Raw genomic sequence first — 21,700 nt, 5'->3', positions numbered from 1 at the left:
GAAGAAGGTTCCTGACCTGAAATATCATCTATCCAAGTTCTCCAGGGATGCTGCCTGACCCGCTGAGTTACTCCAGCACTTTGTGCCCTTTTCAGCATAGGAGGTCTCTTTTTGGCCCTTAATGTCTGCCGAATATGATTCTACATTAAACTATTGTAGTTCCGTCTGCCTGTGCATGATGCATATCCCTCCATTACTTGAATATTCATGTGCCTGTCTTTAGACTTTAGAGTTACAGCACAAAAACAGGCCCATTGGCCCACCGAGTCCGTGCTGACCAGGGATCTCCGTACACTAACACTATCCTACACACCGAGGTCAATTTACAATTTTACCAAAGCCAATTAACCTACAAACTTAAACTTGTACATCTTTGGAGTGTGGGAGGAAACTGGAGCACCCGGAGAAAACTTGCAAACTCCGTACAGACAGCACCCATAGTCAGGATTGAACCAGGGTCTCTGGCGCTGTAAGGCAGCAGCTCTACTGCTACGCCACTGTGCTGCTCCAAAAGCCTTTCAGACACCACGATCATGTCTGTTTTCGTCACCACCCTTGGCAGCACATTTCCCTTCTCCGCACATCTCCTTTACACTTTGGCCCTCTCATCCTGAAGCTACGCCCTCTAGTCTTTGACATTTTGAATCAAATTTGACTCTGTGGATCAAAGATGTGGAGTGGCGGCACGGTGGCACAGCGGTAGAGTTGTTGCCTTACAACACCAGAGACCCGGGTTCCGCACTATAATCTCGAAACTAAACTTCTTAAACTAAACCAAACCTAGAAGTATAACTAGCTGACAAAAAAATGTGAGCTATCTGTATGTGCGTTTGTTTGCCCTCTTTAACGACAGCTTGTTTGGAAGTTGTAGATTTTTCCAGCTCGTTTCACCACCGGCTGCACTACAGTGTATCACTACATTAATATTTATCACTTTGTTTCTCCGTTGTGAATTCGCAGTCATATGAATGGAGGCTGACTCAATAAACAAACATTTTGGAATCTCTAGGGAGACCAGTGAAGCTGTGTGCTATAAATTGTTAGACTCGAGGAGATGTACAATGAACAAGCAGTGTGCAAAATTAACATGAGCTTAATTCACCCAAAAGGTTTACAACGCTGAATGTCTAAAATCTACTTGCAGGGATGAGAAATTATTATCCATTAAAAAATCAGTACCCCATTCCTGCCTTCTCCCCATACCCCCTGACTCCGCTATCCTTAAGAGCTCTATCTAGCTCCCTCTTGAATGCATTCAGAGAATTGGCCTCCACTGCCTTCTGAGACAGAGAATTCCACAGATTTACAACTCTAGGACTGAAAAAGTTTTTCCTCATCTCAGTTCTAAATGGCCTACCCCTTATTCTTAAACTGTGGCCCCTTGTTCTGGACTCCCCCAACATTGGGAACATGTTTCCTGCCTCTAACGTGTCCAACCCCTTAATAATCTTATACGTTTCGATAAGATCTCCTCTCATTCTTCTAAATTCCAGTGTATACAAGCCTAGTCGCTCCAGTCTTTCAACATACTTTCTGTCAGAGCCCTCTCCACCCTATGCGACCAGCAGATGCTAAGGTCAGCTGGCAGGAATGTACAGGACCTCTCGCAGGTCCTGTTCTCTGTGTTTGAGTGGCTCCCCTCAGGATGCCGGCTTCACTGCCCAGGCTGTGGAACACAGAGGAGAAGGGCAGCCTTTGTCCCCAAGGCTGTTCAGCTCCTCAACTCCCAACCACCCCTGTCCCACTGCTCCCCCTGCTAATCCCTCCCCCCCTATAGTTATTGTACTACTCTACGTGCCTTTGTAAATTGCCCCATGGGGACAAATAAAATGTTTTTAAACTTGAACTTTGAACAAACTTGAACTTCATTATTGGTGATGCAGTGTACTGCATGCTGGTAATGTATAGGCAGTGTTGTCTTTAATGTAAACTGGTGATATTTCGTCCAGTAAATCAAAATGGCTGCTGTGCGATGTAGACAAGGCAGGGTCTGAAATGCTACCAGTCAGCATTTAAGGGCATGCATCACCAATTGTGTTGAAATTCTCCAAATTCTGAACTTTTATCGGGAAGTCCAATTTTTATCGGGAAGGCAAACTGCTTCATGACCAATAAGGACGGCATAATGGCGCAATGATAGAGTTGCTGCCTGACAGCACCAGAGACCCTGTCGATCCTGACTACGGGTGCTATCTGTACGGAGTTTGTACGTTCTTCCCATTACCGCATGGGTTTTCTTCATGCACTCTGGTTTGCTCCCACACTCCAAAGATGTACAGGTTTCTAGGTTAATTTGGCTTTGGTAAAGACTCTAAATTGTCCCTAGTGTGTAGGGCACTGCTAGTGTATGGGAATCACTGTTTGGCGTGGACTCAGTGGGCGGAAGGGCATGTTTCTGCGCAGTATCTCTAAAACTAAAAAACTAAAACCAAATAGAAGATGCTAAACTATGATGAGGAGGAAGTTTCATGACAACTTTGTGCTGGATCGGAGCTGCTTTCCATTAAGTATTTTAGAAGAGAATCTATCAATATGCAGGAGTGGTCTCACTATTGTTTGACTAATATCTGAAAGAGTCCATATATTGCTTGAAAGTTTGTTGGCATGAAAATAGAGAAACTCGATCACACTGTTCACATGACAGAGGAAATAGTTGAGGCAGGTACAGTGGCAACATTTTAAACGATATTTGGACAAGTGTATCTAGTGGAAAGGTTCAGAAGGATGTGGGACTAGCTTAGATGAGGCATATTTGTTGGCGTGGAAGAGTTAGGCCAAAGGGCCTATTTCCTTGTTGTGTGACTAACTCAATGACGTGACTTCCAAAGATTTCAAAACCCAAGTATGTATTATGATCACAAGAGTTATGTATTGCTGAGATCATGGGAATCAATTAATTAGTGCGAGCAAGATGAAGCACAAAGTTCCTGAATCCCTCAAACAGCACCAATTTGGATGTCGGAAATACACTTGACACATGAACCTTTTTCCCCAGGGTGGAAATGGCCAACACTAGAGAGCATAGCTATAAGGTGAGAGGGGGGAACGTTTAAAGGAGATGTGCAGGGGTTGGTTTTTGCACCAAGAGTGATGGGGGCCTGGAACACATTGCTAGGTGTGGTGGTGGGAGTAGATATGATAGTGGTGTCTAAGAGGCTTTTGGATAGACACATGTAAGTGCAGGGAATAGAGGAATATGGATTACGTACAAGCTGATAAAATCAGTTTAACTTGGCATCATATTCGGTTAGGGTTGCCAACTGTCCCGTATTAGCCGGGACATCCCGTATTTTGGGCTAAATTGGTTTGTCCCATATGGGACCGCCCTTGTCCCGTATTAGGGCCTGGGGGGTGCTCTGTAGGTCCGGACGCTGTAGGTCCGGAGGCCGTTGTAGGTCCGGACAGTGTAGGCCCGGGGGCCGCTGAAGGTCCGGACAGCGTAGGTCGGAGGCCCGGGCGCCACCTAACGGAGGTTGCGTAGTAAACCGCCTCCCGGCCTGGGCGGCCGCCATTGGTGGAGCGGGAGCATGTGGCAGCTGGAAGGACCTTGAACAGGCCCTTCAGCCCATAATGTTTGTACCGAATATAGGGGTGCCAACTATCAAATAAGGGACAAGCTGACGTCACCACCCCGCGCCCCATGTGACCTCATCCAGCCAGCTGCCACATGCTCTTGCTGTTCTATAAAAGCACAGACAGTGGTTCTTTTGACCCATCTCATTCATGCCGGCTGTGATACTTGTCTATCTTAAACTCATTTGTCTGAATTAGGTCCAAATCTCTCAATGCTTTTCCTAACCAAGTATCTGCCCAAATGCCTTTTAAAGCATAGTAATTAAATCTGCCTCAACCATTACTTCTGGCAGTTCATTCTAGATCACTACCTCCCTCTTGTGTGTAAAAAATATATATATCCGTCAAGATATCCTTTACAATTTTCCCATTTCTCTTTAAACCGGTGCCTGTCCAAGTAAAACTATATACATCCATCTCTCATTTTTCTCAGGGGTAACGTTCTTGAAAAGCAGTGCGTATCTTATAAAAGCATAAATTAAAACATATATTTACCGTAAGGATGTATATAAATGGTACAGGTTAGACGAAACTTCGTATAACCGCCTGCATTACATTACACAGTGTAGGAAGGAACTGCAGATACAGGTTATATACCAAAGACAGACACAAAATGCTGGAGTAACTCAGTGGGACAGGCAACAGCTATCAAGAATGGGTGACATTTCGGGTCGAGACCCTTCTACAGACCCTACTTGAGTCACCCATTCCTTCTCTCCAGATAGGCTGCCTGTCCCACCTTTTACTCTAGCTGTTTGTGTCTACTTTGCACAATAAATAATTCATTTATGGCTAAAAAAATGTGCGAAAGACGGCAAGTTGATGCGAACGTGCACAAAGCGAAGATGGCACATATGAAAACAAAGCAGTAAGCAGCAGTGCTGAACGCTGTCACTGTTGTACTGTACAAACCATGCCAGGCATCGCCCGTGTCTACTATGCCAGCCATGAATTTGAGCTCTATATTCGGACGGCACGGTGCTCCCTCACAGCGCCAGAGACCCAGGTTCGATTCTGACGTCTGGTACTGTCTGTACGGAGTTTCTACGTTCTCCCTGTGACCGCGTGGGTTTTCTCCGGGTGCTCCAGTTTCCTCCCCCACTCCAAAGACGTGCTGGTTTATAGGTTAATTGGCTTTGTAAATTGTCCCTAGAGTGTAGGGTAGGACTAATGTATGGGTGATCGCTGGTCGGCAGACTCGGTGGGCCGAAGGGTCTGATTCTCCTCTGTATCTTTAAACTAAACTAGTCTTAAAAATTACAAAAAACATAAATCAACCAAGTACAAAACACCAGGTGGTTGTATCAGGATTCAGACTGTTTCAGCAAGAGACCAGCTGATTTCCATGTAATCGGGTTGACGTTACGGTGTAATAAGCCTGCATTGATTGTCTGCTGTGCTTTCTTTTTTTGCATGTTATGAAACTGGTTTGTAGATTAATTGACTTCGGTAAAATTGTATATTGTCGTGTGTGCGTGCGCTAGTCTTCGCTGTTCGGCATGGACAGTATCTCTAAACCAAGCTAAACTAAACTGATGTTAAAATGGAGGCACAAGGAACTGCAGCCTCTGGAATCTTCAGCAAAACACAAGGTGCTGGAGTAAGTCAGTCAGCCTGACCCACTGAGTTACTCCAGCATCTTGTGTTTTGCTTAATAATGGTAAAATGAGCACCAAAGCAACCAATTCTTAATTCTTGTCTATCTGAATGAAATTGGCAATGTTTTTGGGATAGTATAGATTCTACGTTCCGTAATTATAGGCCTTAGTTCAATCTGCTGGAGCAGAATTGATAATGCTCTTGAACGACTGGTATGCAGAAGAGGAAACTGCCTTCTACTTAAGCCACGTGGTGCCAAACTTGAACCTGAACACCGAGAAAGTTATTAAAGCTTTTCATATGTTAAGATCACTTCCTCCTCTGTCTTGCTTCATGAGTTATAGCAGGAAGTTAGGCAAGGGCCAAATAACTAATCATAGTCGGCTTGGATGAGTTTCTGTACTGTATGACTTCATGATGCTATGACTAAAAGATGCTGGGGAAAAAATAGGTTGTTTTCCACTGATTCCTGACAACTACACCAATCATAGGAGTTACAAAGTAGTGCAGCAGTAGACTTGCTGCCTTACGGTGCCAGCGACCTGGGTTCAATCTAGACCACGGGTGCTGTCTGTACAGAGTTTGTACATTCTCCCTGTGACCATGTGGATTTTCCCTGGGAGCTCCAGTTTCCTCCCACACTCAAGGCGTATTAATTTGTAGGTTAATTTGGCTTTGGCAACGATTGTAACTTGTCCTTAGTGTTTAGGATAGTGTTTAGGTGTGCGGGGATCACTGATTGGCGAGGACTCGGTGGGCTGAAGGATCTGCTTCTGCGTTTTATCTCTAAACTAAACTAAACTCCCAGTTGCAAATTTCAAAAGATATTAGGACAGATAGTTGGATTGGAAAAGTTTAGAAGTTTTTGGGCCAAATGCAAGCAAATGGGACTCGCCCAGAATGCCAACTTGGAGGGCTTGAAGGCCCTGTTTCCGTGCTGCATAGCTCCATGACTCCGAGTCTAACTGCTTATTGCCTTTTTCTCAAATTATTCTTTTCACACTTATTGTCACGCGTACCGAGGTGCAGTGAAAAGCTTTCTGCTGCGTGCTAACCAGTTGACGGAGAGACTATACATGATTACATTCGAGCCGCCCACCGTGTACAGATACATGAGAGAGGGAATAACGTATAGTGCAAGATAAAGTCCAGTGAAGTCCAATTAAAGATAGTCCGAGGGTCTTCAATGAGGTAGATAGTAGCGCATCATCATCTCTAGTTGATGATTCAGTTGCCTGATAACGGCTGGGAAGAAACTGACCCTGAATCTGGAGGTGTGTGTTTTCACACTTGTGTACCTGTTGCCTGATGGGAGAGGGGAGAAGGAGTGACCAGAGTGAGACTGGTCCTGGATTATGCTGGTGGCCTTGCCGAGGCAGCGTGATGTATAGATGGAGTCAATGGAAGGGAGGTTGGTTTGCGTGATGGTCTGTGTTGCTTAGAGCAAAGCTCTGAATTTTCTCAGTCTGGGCACCTGATGGGCACAAACGATGTGGATTGCCTTGTGGAGATAAAATTTAAAAAACTTATTTTGCTGATGAGACTTCTAGTTAGTCAATGAAGATGTAGAGTACTGGGACGCAGAGTACTTGCAAGTGGAGTGTGTGAATGAAGTAATTTTACCAAAGAGTTTTAGACATGTCAATAACAATAATTTTATTAATTTTACAGAATCAACTGAAAAATGAAGCCAAGAAGGCCATTAATCAGCTGGATCTCCGCACCTTGAAGCAAGGTGACCCGGTGCGTGCTACAAGTAGATTACCTGGAAGGGTTAAATGGGCATCTAGGGGTGGGTGATAAACCGACAATCTGGAAGTCCAAGTGAAAGTTACTTTTAAAACGTTTGTGACTTTATATTTTTATGTTCTGTGATTCCAACTGAAATATGCCTGTCATTGCCACGCTGAAGCCAATTATTTATTCTGAATGAGACAGGGGGAGAAAAAAAGCACCTTGTTCAAAGTTATGTCAGCCAGTTTAATAGTTTCAGTAATCTTTTCAATTTAATAGTTCAATGATGCTTTATTGTCATATGGACCTGAGTACAGTGAAATGCTTTGTTTTGCATACACCCCGGTAAAATCATACAGCAGACCGCACCTCAGCAGTACACAAGCGTTGCCACGTTTTGGCACCGACAAAGTTACAAGTTTGCATTATGTTGCAGATTTAACGTGAAATCAGAAATTCATCATATCATATATATACAGCCAGAAACAGGCCTTTTCGGCCCTCCAAGTCCATGCCGCCCAGTGATCCCCGTACATTAACACTATCCTACACCCACTAGGGACAATTTTTACATTTACCCAAACAATTAACCTACATACCTGTATTGGTCCCTTCCTCTCTGCAGAGTGATGTGACCCAACCCAATGGTAGCACAGCACAGGCTTTGTCTGGCCTTCCCATTTTCTTCCTTTGTGTCATTAAGAGGGGGAGATGCTGCAGAGGATCCAGCTTAAAAAATGGGAACATTGTGCAATTGTAAGGATTTGCATTGCAGATAGACCCCGTTAGATCAATTGATTCCACACTCGGCAGAATAAAGCTGCCGAGGCCAATTCTCTGAATGCATTCAAGAGAGAGCTTGATAGAGCTCTTAAGGATAGCGGAGTCAGGGGGTATGGGGAGAAGGCAGGAACGGGGTACTGATTGAGAATGATCCGCCATGATCACATTGAATGGCGGTGCTGGCTCGAAGGGCCGAATGGCCTCCTCCTGCACCTATTGTCTATTGCCCCTGGCTTTTGGTGGAGGCACAAGGAACTGCACTTCTCATCTGTTGGTTTGTTGTATTGCACAATTGTATGAATGACGTTTGCATGGGTTAAATAAATAAATGCAAACAATGCGTTTGAAAGCCTGACCTGTGCACAGGTAAGTGACACCGGTCTTACCACGAGTCTTACCGTGACTTTGTTGATGTGACCGGTGCACATTGATTTCCAGGCTGGTGCAGGTTAGTCCATGGGACATTCTAGGCTGACGCGGAAATTTAAGGCACAAGGGATCAGCGGCACGTTGGCAAACTGGAACATGGCTCCGTTTGCTCTGCCTGACACCCCCACCACTCGTAGGACGATGGCCTTAGTCATGGGGAGCTGTGGGGTTGCATGCAGTTAGTGGGACCACCGGGACCTTGTTGGTGTTGTATGTGAAGCATGGGCTGGGTGGAGGATATCCAGCCCAAGGTGATTAGTTTATTATTAGTGTCACGTGTACCAAGGTACAGTGAAAAGCTTTTTGTTGCGTGCTATCCAGTCATTGAAAAGATTATACGTGATTCCAATCAAGCCGTGCACAGTGTATAGATACAGGATAAAGGGAATAACGTTCAGTACAAAATAAATTCCAATAATGTCCAACTAAAGCTAGTCTGATAAGGAAAATGAGAAGTCAGCTCTAGTTGCTAATAGGATGGTTTAGTTGCCTGATTACAGCTGGGAAGATATTCCTGAATCTGGAGGTGTGTGTTTTCAAACTTCTGTACCTTTTGCCTGAGGGTGAGGGAGTGACCTGGGTGAGACTTGTCCTTGACAATGCTGGTGGCCTTGCCGAGGCAGCCTGAAGTGTAGGAAGGGAGGTTGGTTTGTGCGATGGTCTGGGCTGCGTCCACGACTCTCTACAATTTCTTGGGTTCTTAGATGGAGCTGTTCCCAAACCAGGCTGTGGTGCAGCTTTTGACTCTTTGTTGCTCTGCGCTGAAGCAACAACGTCACCAGTGGACGAAACAGCCCTGATGTTGCACCTCACGGTAAAGCTGACAATCAATAACTGATTTTTCTTTCTCCCCTCTCACCCCTTTCGATATCCAGGAGACCGGCCCAGATGCCGACACCTGTGCTGTGTGCATCGATGCTTACAAGCCCAATGATGTTGTTCGCATCTTGACTTGCAAGTAAGTAGGTTATCGTCATGTATGTCCCTCAATGCATGTTGCAGAATGCAAAGGAGTGAGAGCAGTGTGAGAAATTAGATTTATGTAGAAGTTCATGGTGCCCATTTTAAATTGGAGTAAAATGATCAAATTTCCTGTAGAAATGGAAACTTGATTTGTGGGTTTGCACAAGTGACGTGGGTTTATTTGCAATATTCCTCAAGGGGAATTTAAAGAAAATATATATTTTTTTAATATACCGCAAATAGTTTTTATTCAGAACCTGCTTCCAGAAAGGATAATCAATCAAAGTTTAGAGAATGGAATTGAATAGGTACTGAGTACTTAATGCCACAAATAGCAGGCATGGGGGCTGATGAGATTGCTCTTTGAGGAGCTAGTATGGATGTGATGGGCTAAAGGTCATATTGTGCCATAGTGGTTCTAGTTTCACCTACTTAAGCGCTGTCAATAGTCAAGAGTGTTTTATTGTCACATGTCATGAACAGAACAATGAAATTCTTACTTGTAACAGCACAACAGAACATGTAAACAGAGTACGCTGTAAACAATGTTATAAATTAGAAAAATAAAAGTTTATATAAATGTGTGTGTATATGTATTTATATATTATATATAAGGTTGAATAAAGGCTGGTTGAAGGATCATTTTTGCTAAACAGATCTGTTATGTAATGTCCTCATCTGTTCTAATGATCTAAACAAAAACATGTGTATTAACTTGGGGCCTGAACTTGTGATTAAAGGGAAGGTAATGAGTAATCAGCTGATTTAAGGTATGAGGTGTAGGAAAATAACTGCAGATGCTGGTTCAAATCGAAGGTAGACACAAAATGCTTGAGTAACTCAGCGAGTCAGGCAGCATCTCAGAAGAGAAGGAATGGGTGACGTTTCGGTTCGAGACCCTTCTTCAGACTGATGTCAGGGGAGGGGGCGGGACAAAGATAGGATGTAGTAGGAGACAGGAAGACAGTGGGAGAACTGGGAAGGGGGAGGGGAAAGAGAGGGACAGAGGAACTATCTGAAGTTAAAGAAGTCAATGTTCATATTGCTGGAGTGTAAACTCCCCAAGCGAAATATGAGATGCTGTTCCTCCAATTTGCACTGGGCCTCACTATGACAATGGAGGCGGCCCATGACAGAAATGTCAAACTGGGAGGGGGAGTTGAAGTGCTGAGCCACCGGGAGATCAAGTTGGTTAAGGCGGACTGAGCAAAGGTGTTGAACGAAACGATCGCCGAGCCTGCGCTTGGTCTCGCCGATGTAGAGAAGTTGACATCTGGAACAGCGGATACAATAGATGAGGTTGGAGGAGGTGCAGGTGAACCTCTGCTTCACCTGGAAAGACTGTTTGGGTCCTTGAATGGAGTCGAGGGGGGAGGTAAAGGGACAGGTGTTGCATCTCCTGTGGATGCAGGGGTAAGTGCCCGGAGATGGGGTGGTTTGGGTGGGAAGGGACAAGTGGACCAAGGAGTTTCGGAGGGAATGGTCTCTGCGGAAAGCAGAAAGGGGTGGAGATGGGAAGATGTGGCCAGTAGTGGGATCCCGTTGGAGATGACGGAAATGTTGGAGGATAATTTGTTGTGTGCGACGGCTGATGGGGCGGAAGGTGAGGACAAGGGGGACTCTGTCCTTGTTACGAATGGGGGGAGGGGGAGCACGAGCAGAACTGCGGGATATTGAGGAGACCCTAGTGAGAGCCTCATCTATAATGGAAGAGGCGAACCCCCGTTTCCTAAAGAATGAGGACATCTCTGATGCCCTAATGTGAAACACCTCATCCTGGGTGTAGATGTGGTGTAGACGGAGGAATTGGGAGTAGGGGATAGACTTTTTACAGGGAACAGGGTGGGAAGAAGTGTAGTCAAGATAGTTGTGCGAGTCAGTGGGTTTAGAGTAGATGTCAGTCACTAGTCTGTCTCCTGTGATGGAGATGGTGAGATCCAGAAATGGTAGGGAGATGTCGGAGATGGTCCAAGTGTATTTAAGAGCAGGATGGAAATTAGTGATGAAATTTATGGTCAGTGAGTTCTGCATGGGTACAAGAGGTAGCACCAATGCAGTCGTCAATGTAGCGGAGGTAGAGTTCGGGGATGGGGCCAGTGTGCGCCTGGAACAGGAATTTGGAACAGGAATCAGCTCTTCACTCCTCCTCCCAGTCTGACATTTCTGTCATGGGCCTCCTCCATTGTCATAGTGAGGCCCAGCGCAAATTGGAGGAACAGTATCTCATATTTCGCTTGGGCAGTTTACACCCCAGTGGTGTGAACATTGACTTTTTTAACTTCCGATAGTTCCTCTGTCTCTCTCTTTCCCCTCCCCCTTCCCAGTTCTCTCACTGTTTTCCTGTCTCCTACTACATCCTATCTTTGTCACCCATTCCTTCTCTCCTGAGATGCTGCCTGACCCGCTGAGTTACTCCAGCATTTTGTGTCTACCTAAGGTATGAGGTGAGTGATCTTGTTATTGAAGTGCAAAATATCAAAGCAAGAAGTGCAGGCTCTCATCATTGCTTTGAAGAAGCAACCATGAAGCCTTGAAGATTGTTAATGCTTAAGTCATGTAAGCCTCCTTCACTTAGCTCCATCGTGTTTTTGACTCGGTTAAATTCCACTGGTGATGATATGTGGGGCCAGTTATTCTTAGTTTGACGGGACTCATGCATGTTGGATTACAGTCACATTGGGTACATTCTCAGCTTGACAAGACTTGAGCATGTTGGATTAGAGTCCTACCATGTTAAACATCCATGGTAAAGATGAGGCAATGGGGGCCTCAAAATTGAAAGTTGTTGAAGAGCACGCCCTTTAAACATTGTACTTGTGCCAAACTCCACCACTTCCTCTGACGGCTCATTGCAAATTCTCATCATCCTCTGTTAAAAAACATACCCCTCAGACCTTTTACCACTTACACCTTAACCATGTTCCCTCTAACTCAAGTGTGACCTGTCCTGGACAAAATACCTTGAATTTACTTTGTCTGTGACCCTTATAATTTCATAGGCTGACATATGGTCATCTCTCAACCTCCTCCATTCCTGAGAGGATACGAAGCCTGCGTGAGAATGCAGGGAGCCTCTCGTCTGTCGGAAAGCACCTCTGAGAGTGCAGCATTCTTTTGGTACCACACTAGAGGGTCAGTCTTTAGACTTTTGAGATACATCGCGGAAACAGGCCCTTCGGCACTCAGAGTCAGCGCCGACCAGCGATCACCCTGTCCACTAGCACTATCCGACACACGAGGGACAATTTACCATCTTTACTGAAGCAAATTAGCCTCCAAACCTGTGCATCTTTGGAGTGTGGGAGGAAACCGGAGCACCCGGAGGAAACCCACGCAGAAATAGGGAGAACGTACAAACTCCGTACAGACAGCAGCAGTAGTCAAGATTGAACCCGGGTCTCTGGCGCTGCAAGGCAGCAATTCTACCGCTACACCACTGTGCCGCCCCAGTCCATTGTATGAATTGCCTCCTGTCACTTGGGTCTTGTGATCTTTGTATTGATTGCATGGGACACTGGTGGTCACTGCTATCCACCTCCAATTTTCCACAGCACTCAAAAGTTGCTCAAAGGATTCGCTACTCAAAAGTTGCTTAACAGCTTTTTATCTCTCTCTCTCTCTCTCTCTCTCTCTCTCTCTCTCTCTCTCTCTGTAAGACTCCTCCCAGAAAGTTGTCATAAGTTAAATATACTGCAGTTCTCCACTCCCGTCCCCTTGGCACTTCTGTTGCGGCAGTATTTTAAATACAATCTTGTTTGAAACATTGTTGCTGACGACATCACTCATTTCCAATTCTAATACCTCTTTTGGTTCAATGGCTGATGGAAACACTTTGTTACCGCCTGGTCTCACCATTCTACGACACATCTAACTAGTTCTCCTCTCTGCTAAATGAAAATAATGTCACAAGGTGCTGGAGTAGCTTCCAAGATGACACCCAAACCAGGCGACTATTTGCGTGTTAGCCAAAGAAGCAGACCTGCGATCACATATTACAATCGCTCATACTTTAAAATCTCTCTCCTACATCAACATTTCTTACTTAACGAGAGAAGTCCTGAACTATCTACCTCATTGGGGACCTTCAGACTGTCTTTGATCGAACATTACTGGCTTTACCTTGCACTTAATGCTATTCCCTTGTCGTGTATCTGTACTCTGTGACTGGTTCGATTGTAATCGTGTATTATCATATCATATATATACAGCCGGAAACAGGCCTTTTCGGCCCTCCAAGTCCGTGCCGCCCAGTGATCCCCGTACATTAACACTATCCTACACCCACTAGGGACAATTTTTACATTTACCCAGCCAATTAACCTACATACCTGTACGTCTTTGGAGTGGGAGGAAACCGAAGATCTCGGAGAAAACCCACGCAGGTCACGGGGAGAACGTACAAAATCCTTACAGTGCAGCACCCGTAGTCAGGATCGAACCTGAGTCTCCGGCGCTGCATTCGCTGTAAAGCAGCAACTCTACCGCTGCGCTACCGTGCCGCCCGTATTTGTCTTTCTGGTGACTGGTTAGCACGCAACAAACGCTTTTCACTGTACCTTGGTATAGGTGATGATAAACTAAACTGAAACTCACTGTCAGGCAGCATCTCTGGAGAACATGGATGGATAGGTGACGTTTTGGGACGGGACCCTTCTTCAGACAGATTGCACGAAGGAGGGGTGAGGGGATAAAGCTGGAAGAGAGGTGGAGGAGGGACAGAGCGATAGGTGGGGGAGGTCTTTAACTGGCAGATGGTCGGACAAAGGCCAGAGATGAAAAGGCATAAGGTGTGAGATAAGGAGATGTTGATGAAAGATGTGCAGAGTGTGAAGCCAGAGGAAGGAAAATAGGTGGAAGGAGAAGGGGGAGGAAATGGAGAAATTGGTGTGAATTTAGGTGCAAAATGTCCTCTTTGTAAACCCAATCTTCAGGAAAACTGCAGGCCTTAAACTAACTTGTGTAAAATCCTGGTGTGCTGTGGCTGGTTGGTTGGGGGTGGTTGATAACCAGTAATATATGCAGCAGGCAACCAAATATATTTAAAAATGTCTTTTTGGTCTTTCTTGCAGCCACTTATTCCACAAGAGCTGCATTGATCCATGGCTTTTGGAGCACAGAACCTGCCCCATGTGTAAATGTGACATTCTGAAAGCTCTGGGAATAGAGGTGAGTTGTCTGTAAACTCTGTTGTGTCACGTGTTGTAGAGGTTGCTGCAGGGAAAGATGAATGATCGCAAAGGTAAGTGAGTTTTGTAAAGATAGACTCTGAAAAGAGAGAATCTTCCATCAATGAACCATCATTCATAGCCTTGATATTTTGGGATGTCTTGCAGCTAATGAAGTGTATTCAGTATTGTAAAGTTGGAAGCACAACAGCTAGATTGATCACAGCAAGCTTCCACAAGAGGGAAAAAAAAACAATGATCAGATAAATAGTTTAGTTGTGTTGGTTGGAGGATAATCACAGGACAGTCATTTTCCCAGGCTTAATATGTGGGGAAAGAGGCTAAGAAAGACTCTACAAATACAGCACGGAAACAGGCCCTTCGGCCCACAGAGTCCTTGCCGGCCCACAGAGTCCTTGCCGGCCCACAGAGTCCTTGCCGGCCCACAGAGTTCTTGCCGGCCAGCGATCCCTGCACCCCAGCACTATTCTACACTTTAGGGACAATTTACAATTTTACAGAAGATAATCAACCTGCAAACATCTTTGGAGTGTTGGAGGAATCCGAAGGACACGGAGAAACCCACCTGGTCACGGGGGGAATGTACAAACTCCGTATAGACAGCACCCAAAGGCAGAATTGAAACCAGGTCTCTGGTGCTGTAAGGCAGCAGCTCCACCGCTACCTCAAGGGTGACTTCTTCACTGGGCAAGTAGGCTGTATCTGAAATAAGGTGCTAGAGGAAGCTATAGAAACAAATACAATGATGGCTTTTAAAATACAATTGGACAGATAGATGGGTCAATAGACAATAGACAATAGACGCAGGAGTAGGCCATTCAGCCCTTCGAGCCAGCACCGCCATTCAATGCGATCATGGCTGATCACTCTCAATCAGTACCCCGTTCCTGCCTTCTCCCCATACCCCCTCACTCCACTATCCTTAAGAGCTCTATCCAGCTCTCTCTTGAAAGCATCCAACGAACTGGCCTCCACTGCCTTCTGAGGCAGAGAATTTCACACCTTCACCACTTTCTGACTGAAAAAGTTCTTCCTCATCTCCGTTCTAAATGGCCTACCCCTTATTCTTAAACTGTGGCCCCTTGTTCTGGACTCCCCCAACATTGGGAACATGTTTCCTGCCTCTAATGTGTCCAATCCCCTAATTATCTTATATGTTTCAATAAGATCCCCCCTCATCCTTCTATATTCCAGTGTATACAAGCCTAATTGCTCCAGCCTTTCAACATACGACAGTCCCCCCATTCCGGGAATTAACCTAGTGAACCTACGCTGCACGCCCTCAATAGGGTCAAAAGGGGTTAGAGGGATATAGGCCAAATGCAAGCAAGTGGGACCACCCCAAACCGAAGATCTCGGAGAAAACCCACGCAGGTCACGGGGAGAACGTACAAACTCCTTACAGTGCAGCACCCGTAGTCAGGATCGAACCTGAGTCAGGTGGAAAGTGTGCTGAAGGAGGCATTTGGTGTGCTTGCCTTCATTGGGAAGGGTATTGAGCACAAATGTGGAGACATTATGTTACAGATGTACAAGTCGTTGGTGAAACCATACATGGAGTACTGTGTGCATTTCTGGTCACCCATCTGTAGGATGGATGCCATTAAGTTGGAAAGGGTGCAGAAAAGATTCACCAGGATGTTCTGCTCGCTTGAGTTATAGGGAGAGGTTGTATGGCCTGGGGAGTGTGTATTTAGACTGCAGCAGGTTGAGGGATGACCTTTATTGAGTTGTACAAGATCACGAGAGGCAAGGATAAGGTGAACATTCTTTTTTCCAGGGTAAAAAATTCAAAAACATGACGGCATAGGCTTAAGGTGTGGGGGTAGAGATTTAAGACAGATCTCAAGAGCAGCCTTTTCACTTTAGGCCCACCTTACTCAAGATTGGCCTGCGATTCAAATTGTTGTTATATTAAAAAAATTATTTACGTTTTAAACTTTAAAAAATCACTTTTTAAGCTTTAATAAATTTGATTGGCTCTACCTCCCCACCCCCACGTGGGGTCCAGGCATCCTCCGTGTTTGACATCACAATGGAAACCCAACAGGTCCGCACATGCGCAGTTGGGGCCTGTTGATCTAATACTAAGGTTCGATCCTGACCTTGGGTGCTGTCCATGTGGAGTTTGCATGTTCTCCCTGTGACTGTGTGGGTTTCCTCTGGGTGCTCCGGTTTCCTCCCACGTCCCAAAAACATGCGGGTTTGTAAGTTAGTTTGGCCCTCTGTAAATTGCCCCGAGTGTGTTGCGAATGGATGAAAATATTAGATAAAATAGAACTAGTGTGAATGGGTGATCAATTGTCAGCATGGACTCGTGGGCCAAAGGGCCTGTTTCCATGCTCCTCTAAACTCTAAAATGCATAATTAGAGCCAATTTTGATGAATGCAAATTGAGTATACACTCGAGGGGGTCTGAGCTGTAGGGAGAGCTTTAATAGGCGAGGACTCTATTCCTTGGAGCGGAGGAGGATGAGGGGTGATCTTAGAGAGGTGTATACAATCATGAGAGGAATAGGTCGGGTAAATGCACAGTCTTTTACCCAGAATAGGGGAATCAATAACCAGAGGACATAGGTTTAAGGTAAAGGGGGAAAGTTTAACAGGAATCCGAGGTATAGCATTTTCACAAAAAAGGGTGGTGGGTGTATGGAACGAGCTGCCAGAGGAGGTTGTTGAGGCAGGGACTATCATAATGTTTAAGAAATAATTAGGCCAATGGATAGGACAGGTTTTGAGGGATCTGGGCCAAAAGCAGACAGGTGGTACTACTGTAGATGCGTCATGTTGGTCGGTGTGAGCAGGTTGGGCTGAAGGAGCCTGTTTCAATGGGGTATGACTTTATGCCTCTAATTTAAATGTGGTGTGAAAGCACTTTGAGTTTGACTGGCCCCTTGTACCTTGCGCCTATGTGTTTGGTTTCTAATTGCCACAGATTGATGAGGAAAAACCCGAAGAAGCTCCAGAGCTGGAGCAGGTATCCAGCAATCCCCACAGGGGTGGGCAGGATAGAAACACTGAAGTCCCCGAGCGTGCCAACTATACCCTGCCCGCAGCCTATGGGCTGGAACACAGACGGGATGAATGCCCAGTGACTGAGGACAGTCTCAACTTCAGTGAGTAGTTATTATTGCTTTCAGCCAGTCCAGCTAATCTGTGACACTCTACTTTTAATCTATCCAACTTCTTGATTTTTATTGAAACCTACTTTATGTGTCTTGCCTTTTGGCTTTTAGATTAAACACCAAAATTGTTGCAAACAGTTTTTCATTTCTCTTCTCATTTGACATAGTAGGCCGTCTTCTTCACAGGAAGCAGACTATTGACCGACATCTACTTCAAACCTACTGACTCTCATAGCTATCTGGACTACACTTCTTCCCACCCTGCTTCATGTAAAGACTCTATCCCCTACTCCCAATTCCTCCGTCCAAGCCGCATCTGCGCCCAGGATGAGTTCCATACCAGGGCATCGGAGATGTCCTCATTCTTTAGCAAACGGGGGTTCCCCTCTTCCATTATAGATGAGGCTCTCACTAGGGTCTCCTCTATATCCCACAGCTCCATTCTTACTCCCCCTCCCCATTCAGAACAAGGACAGAGTCCTCCTTGTCCTCACCTTCCACCCCATCAGCCGTCGCATACAGCATATAATCCTCCAACATTTTCGCCACCTCCAACGGGATCCCACTACTGGCCACATCTTCCCATCTCCACCCCTTTCTGCTTTCCGCAGAGACCGTTCCCTCCGAAGCTCCCTGGTCAATTCGTCCCTTCCCACCCAAACCACCCCCTCCCCAGGCACTTTCCCTTGCAACTGCGGGAGATGCAACACCTGTTCTTTTACCTCCATCCTCGACTCCATCCAAGGACCCAAACAGTCTTTCCAGGTGAGGCAGAGGTTCACTTGCACCTCCTCCAACCTCATCTATTGTATCCGCTGTTGCAGGTGTCAACTTATTTACATCGGTGAGACCAAGCGCAGGCTTCGGCGATCGTTTCGCTCAACACCTCCGCTCAGTCTGTCTTAACCTACCTGATCTCCCGGTGGCTCAGCACTTCTACTCCCCCTCCCATTCCCAATCTGACCTTTGTCCTGGGCCTTCTCCATTGTCAGAGTGCGGCCCAACACAAATTGGAGGAACAGCACCCCAGCGGTATGAACATTGACTTCTCTAACTTCAGATAGCCCTTGCTTTCTCTCCGCATACCCTCCCCTTCCCAGTTCTCCCACTAGTCTTACTGTTTCCGATTACATTTTATCTTTGTCCCGGCCCCTCTCCTGACATCAGTCTGAAGAAGGGTCTCGACCAAAAAAGTCACCCATTCCTTCTCTCCAGAGATGCTGCCTGTTACTCCAGCATTTTGTGTCTACCTTTGACATAGTAGGCCTTTTGGCTCTATGCCAGCTCTGATTTCCATCAGTCCCATTCCCTCACCTATTTCCCTACAACCTATTCTCCTTCATGCTCATCAACTCCTGATTCAGCTGCCACCCATCAGCACTCAGGCCAATTTCCAGGGGCCTGTTAAACTTCCCGGCATGTCTTTGGGATGTGGAAGGAAACTGGAGCGTCAGCTCATTCAATCATGGCTGATCTATCTCTGGAGAACATGGATAGGTGACCATTCGGGTTAGGGTCATTCTTCAGATCATTTTCCCTTTTCACAGATGCTGCCTGACCTGCTGAGTTATTCCACCATTTTCTGTTTTGATTGTGGCGCAACGGTAGAGTTGCTGACTCACAGCGCCAGAGACCTGGGTTTGATCCTGACTACAGGTGTTGTCTGTGTGCAGTTTGTACGTTCTCCCTATGATCCCATGGGTTTTCTTTGGGTGCTTCAATTTTGTTCCACATTCCAAAGACATGCAGGTTTGTAAGTTAATTGACGGCTGTAAATTGTCGCTAATGTGTGGGATGCAAAACTGGGATAACATAGAGCAAGTGTGAATTGGTGATCGATGGTCAGCGTGGACTTGGTTGGCCTGAAGGGCTTGATTCCACGTTGTATCTCAAAACGAAACCAAATTTCATGTTTCCAACCTCTTGTTTTTTTTAATTCTTCATTCCCTTTTGATTTATGAGAAGTGTTGAATATTTAGTAGAATATATATTAAAGATTCATTTTAAAGCAGTCATGCAAGTTTAATAAGTGTAGGAAAATAACTGCAGATGCTGGTACAAATCGAAGGTACTTCGTTGAATGGTATTTCCTAGCTGCCTTGGCACATGCAATCGTTTCTTCCCTGTGTGTAGATTACTATTTCTCTCTGCTCCTCAGGTGAAGAACAGCGTCTCTTCAATAACGAAGCTCGAGGGAACGCTCTATCTGTGTATGTTCTGCCAGAGAACTCAGCCTACGAAGAAATTGACCTGCGCGACGAAGTCTTGAATCATCCCAAAGTGGTAAAACAATGAAGACGGCATCAGCCACCAACTGATACGGAAGGAGTCTCTCTCCAGCGAACGTTTCGTTCAAAGTCTTTGTGGACTGGCTCGCAATCTACTTCCTGCTGCATTTTTTTATGCCAATGTTTTAAAATAAAAGTCATTTTAGATAGCCTATATATAATGGACAACGTGATTAATACTGATGCTGGATTCCTGGAATTTCATGCAATTGGTCGGTTTAATTTTCCCATGGTCCAGTGACTGTGGGGTTTTAGAGAAAGGCAGAGATTACTGAACTTTATTCTCAACCCTTGGATGGTGCAAGTTAGGTCATTTAAACCTCTGCTCTCCAAACATGAATGGGCTGTTGTACTTTCCCCATGCTGGATACCATCTATAGTGGAATCTATTTTGTTATGGGCCTTTAAAAGATGCCTGCACTCTGCTGATCGCTGCATGAAATTGCACAAAACCTTGAAGAAGATGCAAACAAAAGGTTAATTGTCTATCCGATCGAAGCAGTGCTAATGCAAACAAAATCTGTTGCCTATTGGTGGTATCTCTCCTGGATAATTTGATCCCTGATATGGAAAATACTTTTGATTTATCTTCCACATTGTCATAATGGTGTTGCTGGTACAGTTGCTTCATAATTCGTGATGCATTTACCAGTATTTTACTTTTCTGAAAATAATAAATAATTTAAATTTTATTTTAATTTTGGTGGGGGGGGAGAAAAAAAGTGATGTGATCAATCATAAAGGCAAGTTAGTCATTCCATTCTGGGCTCCTGAAAGGGCTGTCATAAACAACTAGACCCTGACAGAAGTTGCTTTTAATCAAAGTTTATGGTCAAAGAGCATTTTTAATAACCCTCTACAGAATTGGCTTATTTTACTGATTTTTGTTTTCAAAAGCAAACGAAATCGTCAATAAAGTTAAATCTATTTTGGAGATAAAATATGTTTGTGGAGATGTTATTTGAATTATTTTTGTTTTAGCAATTATTTGCGACTGCTGTTAAGCAAGATAAAAAATAAAAGGGGAGCAACCGTTCGGGAGAGGAATCTCCTGGAATCTATAGGCATACGTTATCACCAGATGGGTAACTGGAAATTATATGGGGGAGTTTTTTCCCTTCAGTTTCCAGAGTATTTTCGAGGATAATGCTTCAAGTTCTGAACATTAAATTCTTGTTGAAAGCTGTATTTTCTGCTGCTAATCAAAGACATTCTCTTTAGGAATCCCTGGAGTGGAAGTGACAGGGAAAATTATGATCATTTAATGTTGGTAATATACTTATGCAACTGCCTAACTTTAATCTTGCTCTAAGAGTGCTTCCGCACAATGGAAAGTTAATTGTTTTTGTTTAGATGGTGAGCAATTTTTGTAGCATTGAACAATGACCGATGACTTTTATATTCCATGTACTACCTGGTAAGGTATTACAGATCGTTGATTGCTGACTTGGGCTCTGTTGGTATTCGGTAGCTCTCTAACCCCAGCAGGATTGCAATAGCCCTTCCAGTCACTGTGACTCACCCTCTAGTGCTCCTTGAACCTCGAATCGTGGAAAACTTTATGAAAGCCCAGTGCCTACAACTCAATATTGCACTTTTTCAAAAATGGTTCCTGCTCTGTGTTACTTTGGTGGTCTGAGATCTTGCCAGATTATCATCTCCCAACAGAGTACCACTAGACCTAGTACTTGGTTTTGTGGCTCACCTTCCCAGAGATATTGGAAAGTTATACTTGTCCATGTAATATGGATATGCAGGGATATGGTTTATGTGCAGGTAGATAAGTGATGGTCTTGGCATCATGTTTGGCGCAGATATTGTGGGCCAAAGGGCCTGTTCTTGTGCTACATAGTTCTAAATGCTATATCCACGATTATAGACAATAGACAATAGGTGCAGGAGGAGGCCATTCAGCCCTTCGAGCCAGCACCGCCATTCAATGCGATCATGGCTGATCACTCTCAATCAGTACCCCGTTCCTGCCTTCTCCCCGTACCCCCTCACTCCGCTATCCTTAAGA

At 45.1% G+C, this 21,700-nt stretch overlaps 1 protein-coding gene across 2 annotated transcripts in view; it reads left to right on the top strand.

Annotated features, from left to right (window-relative positions):
- The window catches only part of rnf128b (ring finger protein 128b), a 133,789-nt gene extending 112,752 nt beyond the window's left edge, over positions 1–21,037 (top strand). The window contains exons 3-7 of one of the 2 annotated variants that reach the window (XM_078411921.1): positions 6,844–6,915; positions 8,994–9,076; positions 14,151–14,247; positions 17,203–17,383; positions 19,551–21,037. In XM_078411921.1, coding sequence (XP_078268047.1) covers positions 6,844–6,915; positions 8,994–9,076; positions 14,151–14,247; positions 17,203–17,383; positions 19,551–19,687 — 570 coding nt within the window. In that variant the 3' untranslated portion in view covers positions 19,688–21,037. The remainder of the gene's footprint in view (positions 1–6,843; positions 6,916–8,993; positions 9,077–14,150; positions 14,248–17,202; positions 17,384–19,550) is intronic. The other variant, XM_078411920.1, reaches the window with a different exon arrangement.
- Positions 21,038–21,700: the final 663 nt, after the last annotated feature.

Source organism: Rhinoraja longicauda, chromosome 15 (genome assembly GCF_053455715.1).
Source record: "Rhinoraja longicauda isolate Sanriku21f chromosome 15, sRhiLon1.1, whole genome shotgun sequence".
Classification (NCBI taxonomy): Eukaryota; Metazoa; Chordata; class Chondrichthyes; order Rajiformes; family Arhynchobatidae; genus Rhinoraja; species Rhinoraja longicauda.
Note: the sequence above shows the minus strand (reverse complement) of the source record. Positions and strands in the feature narration are given on the sequence as shown.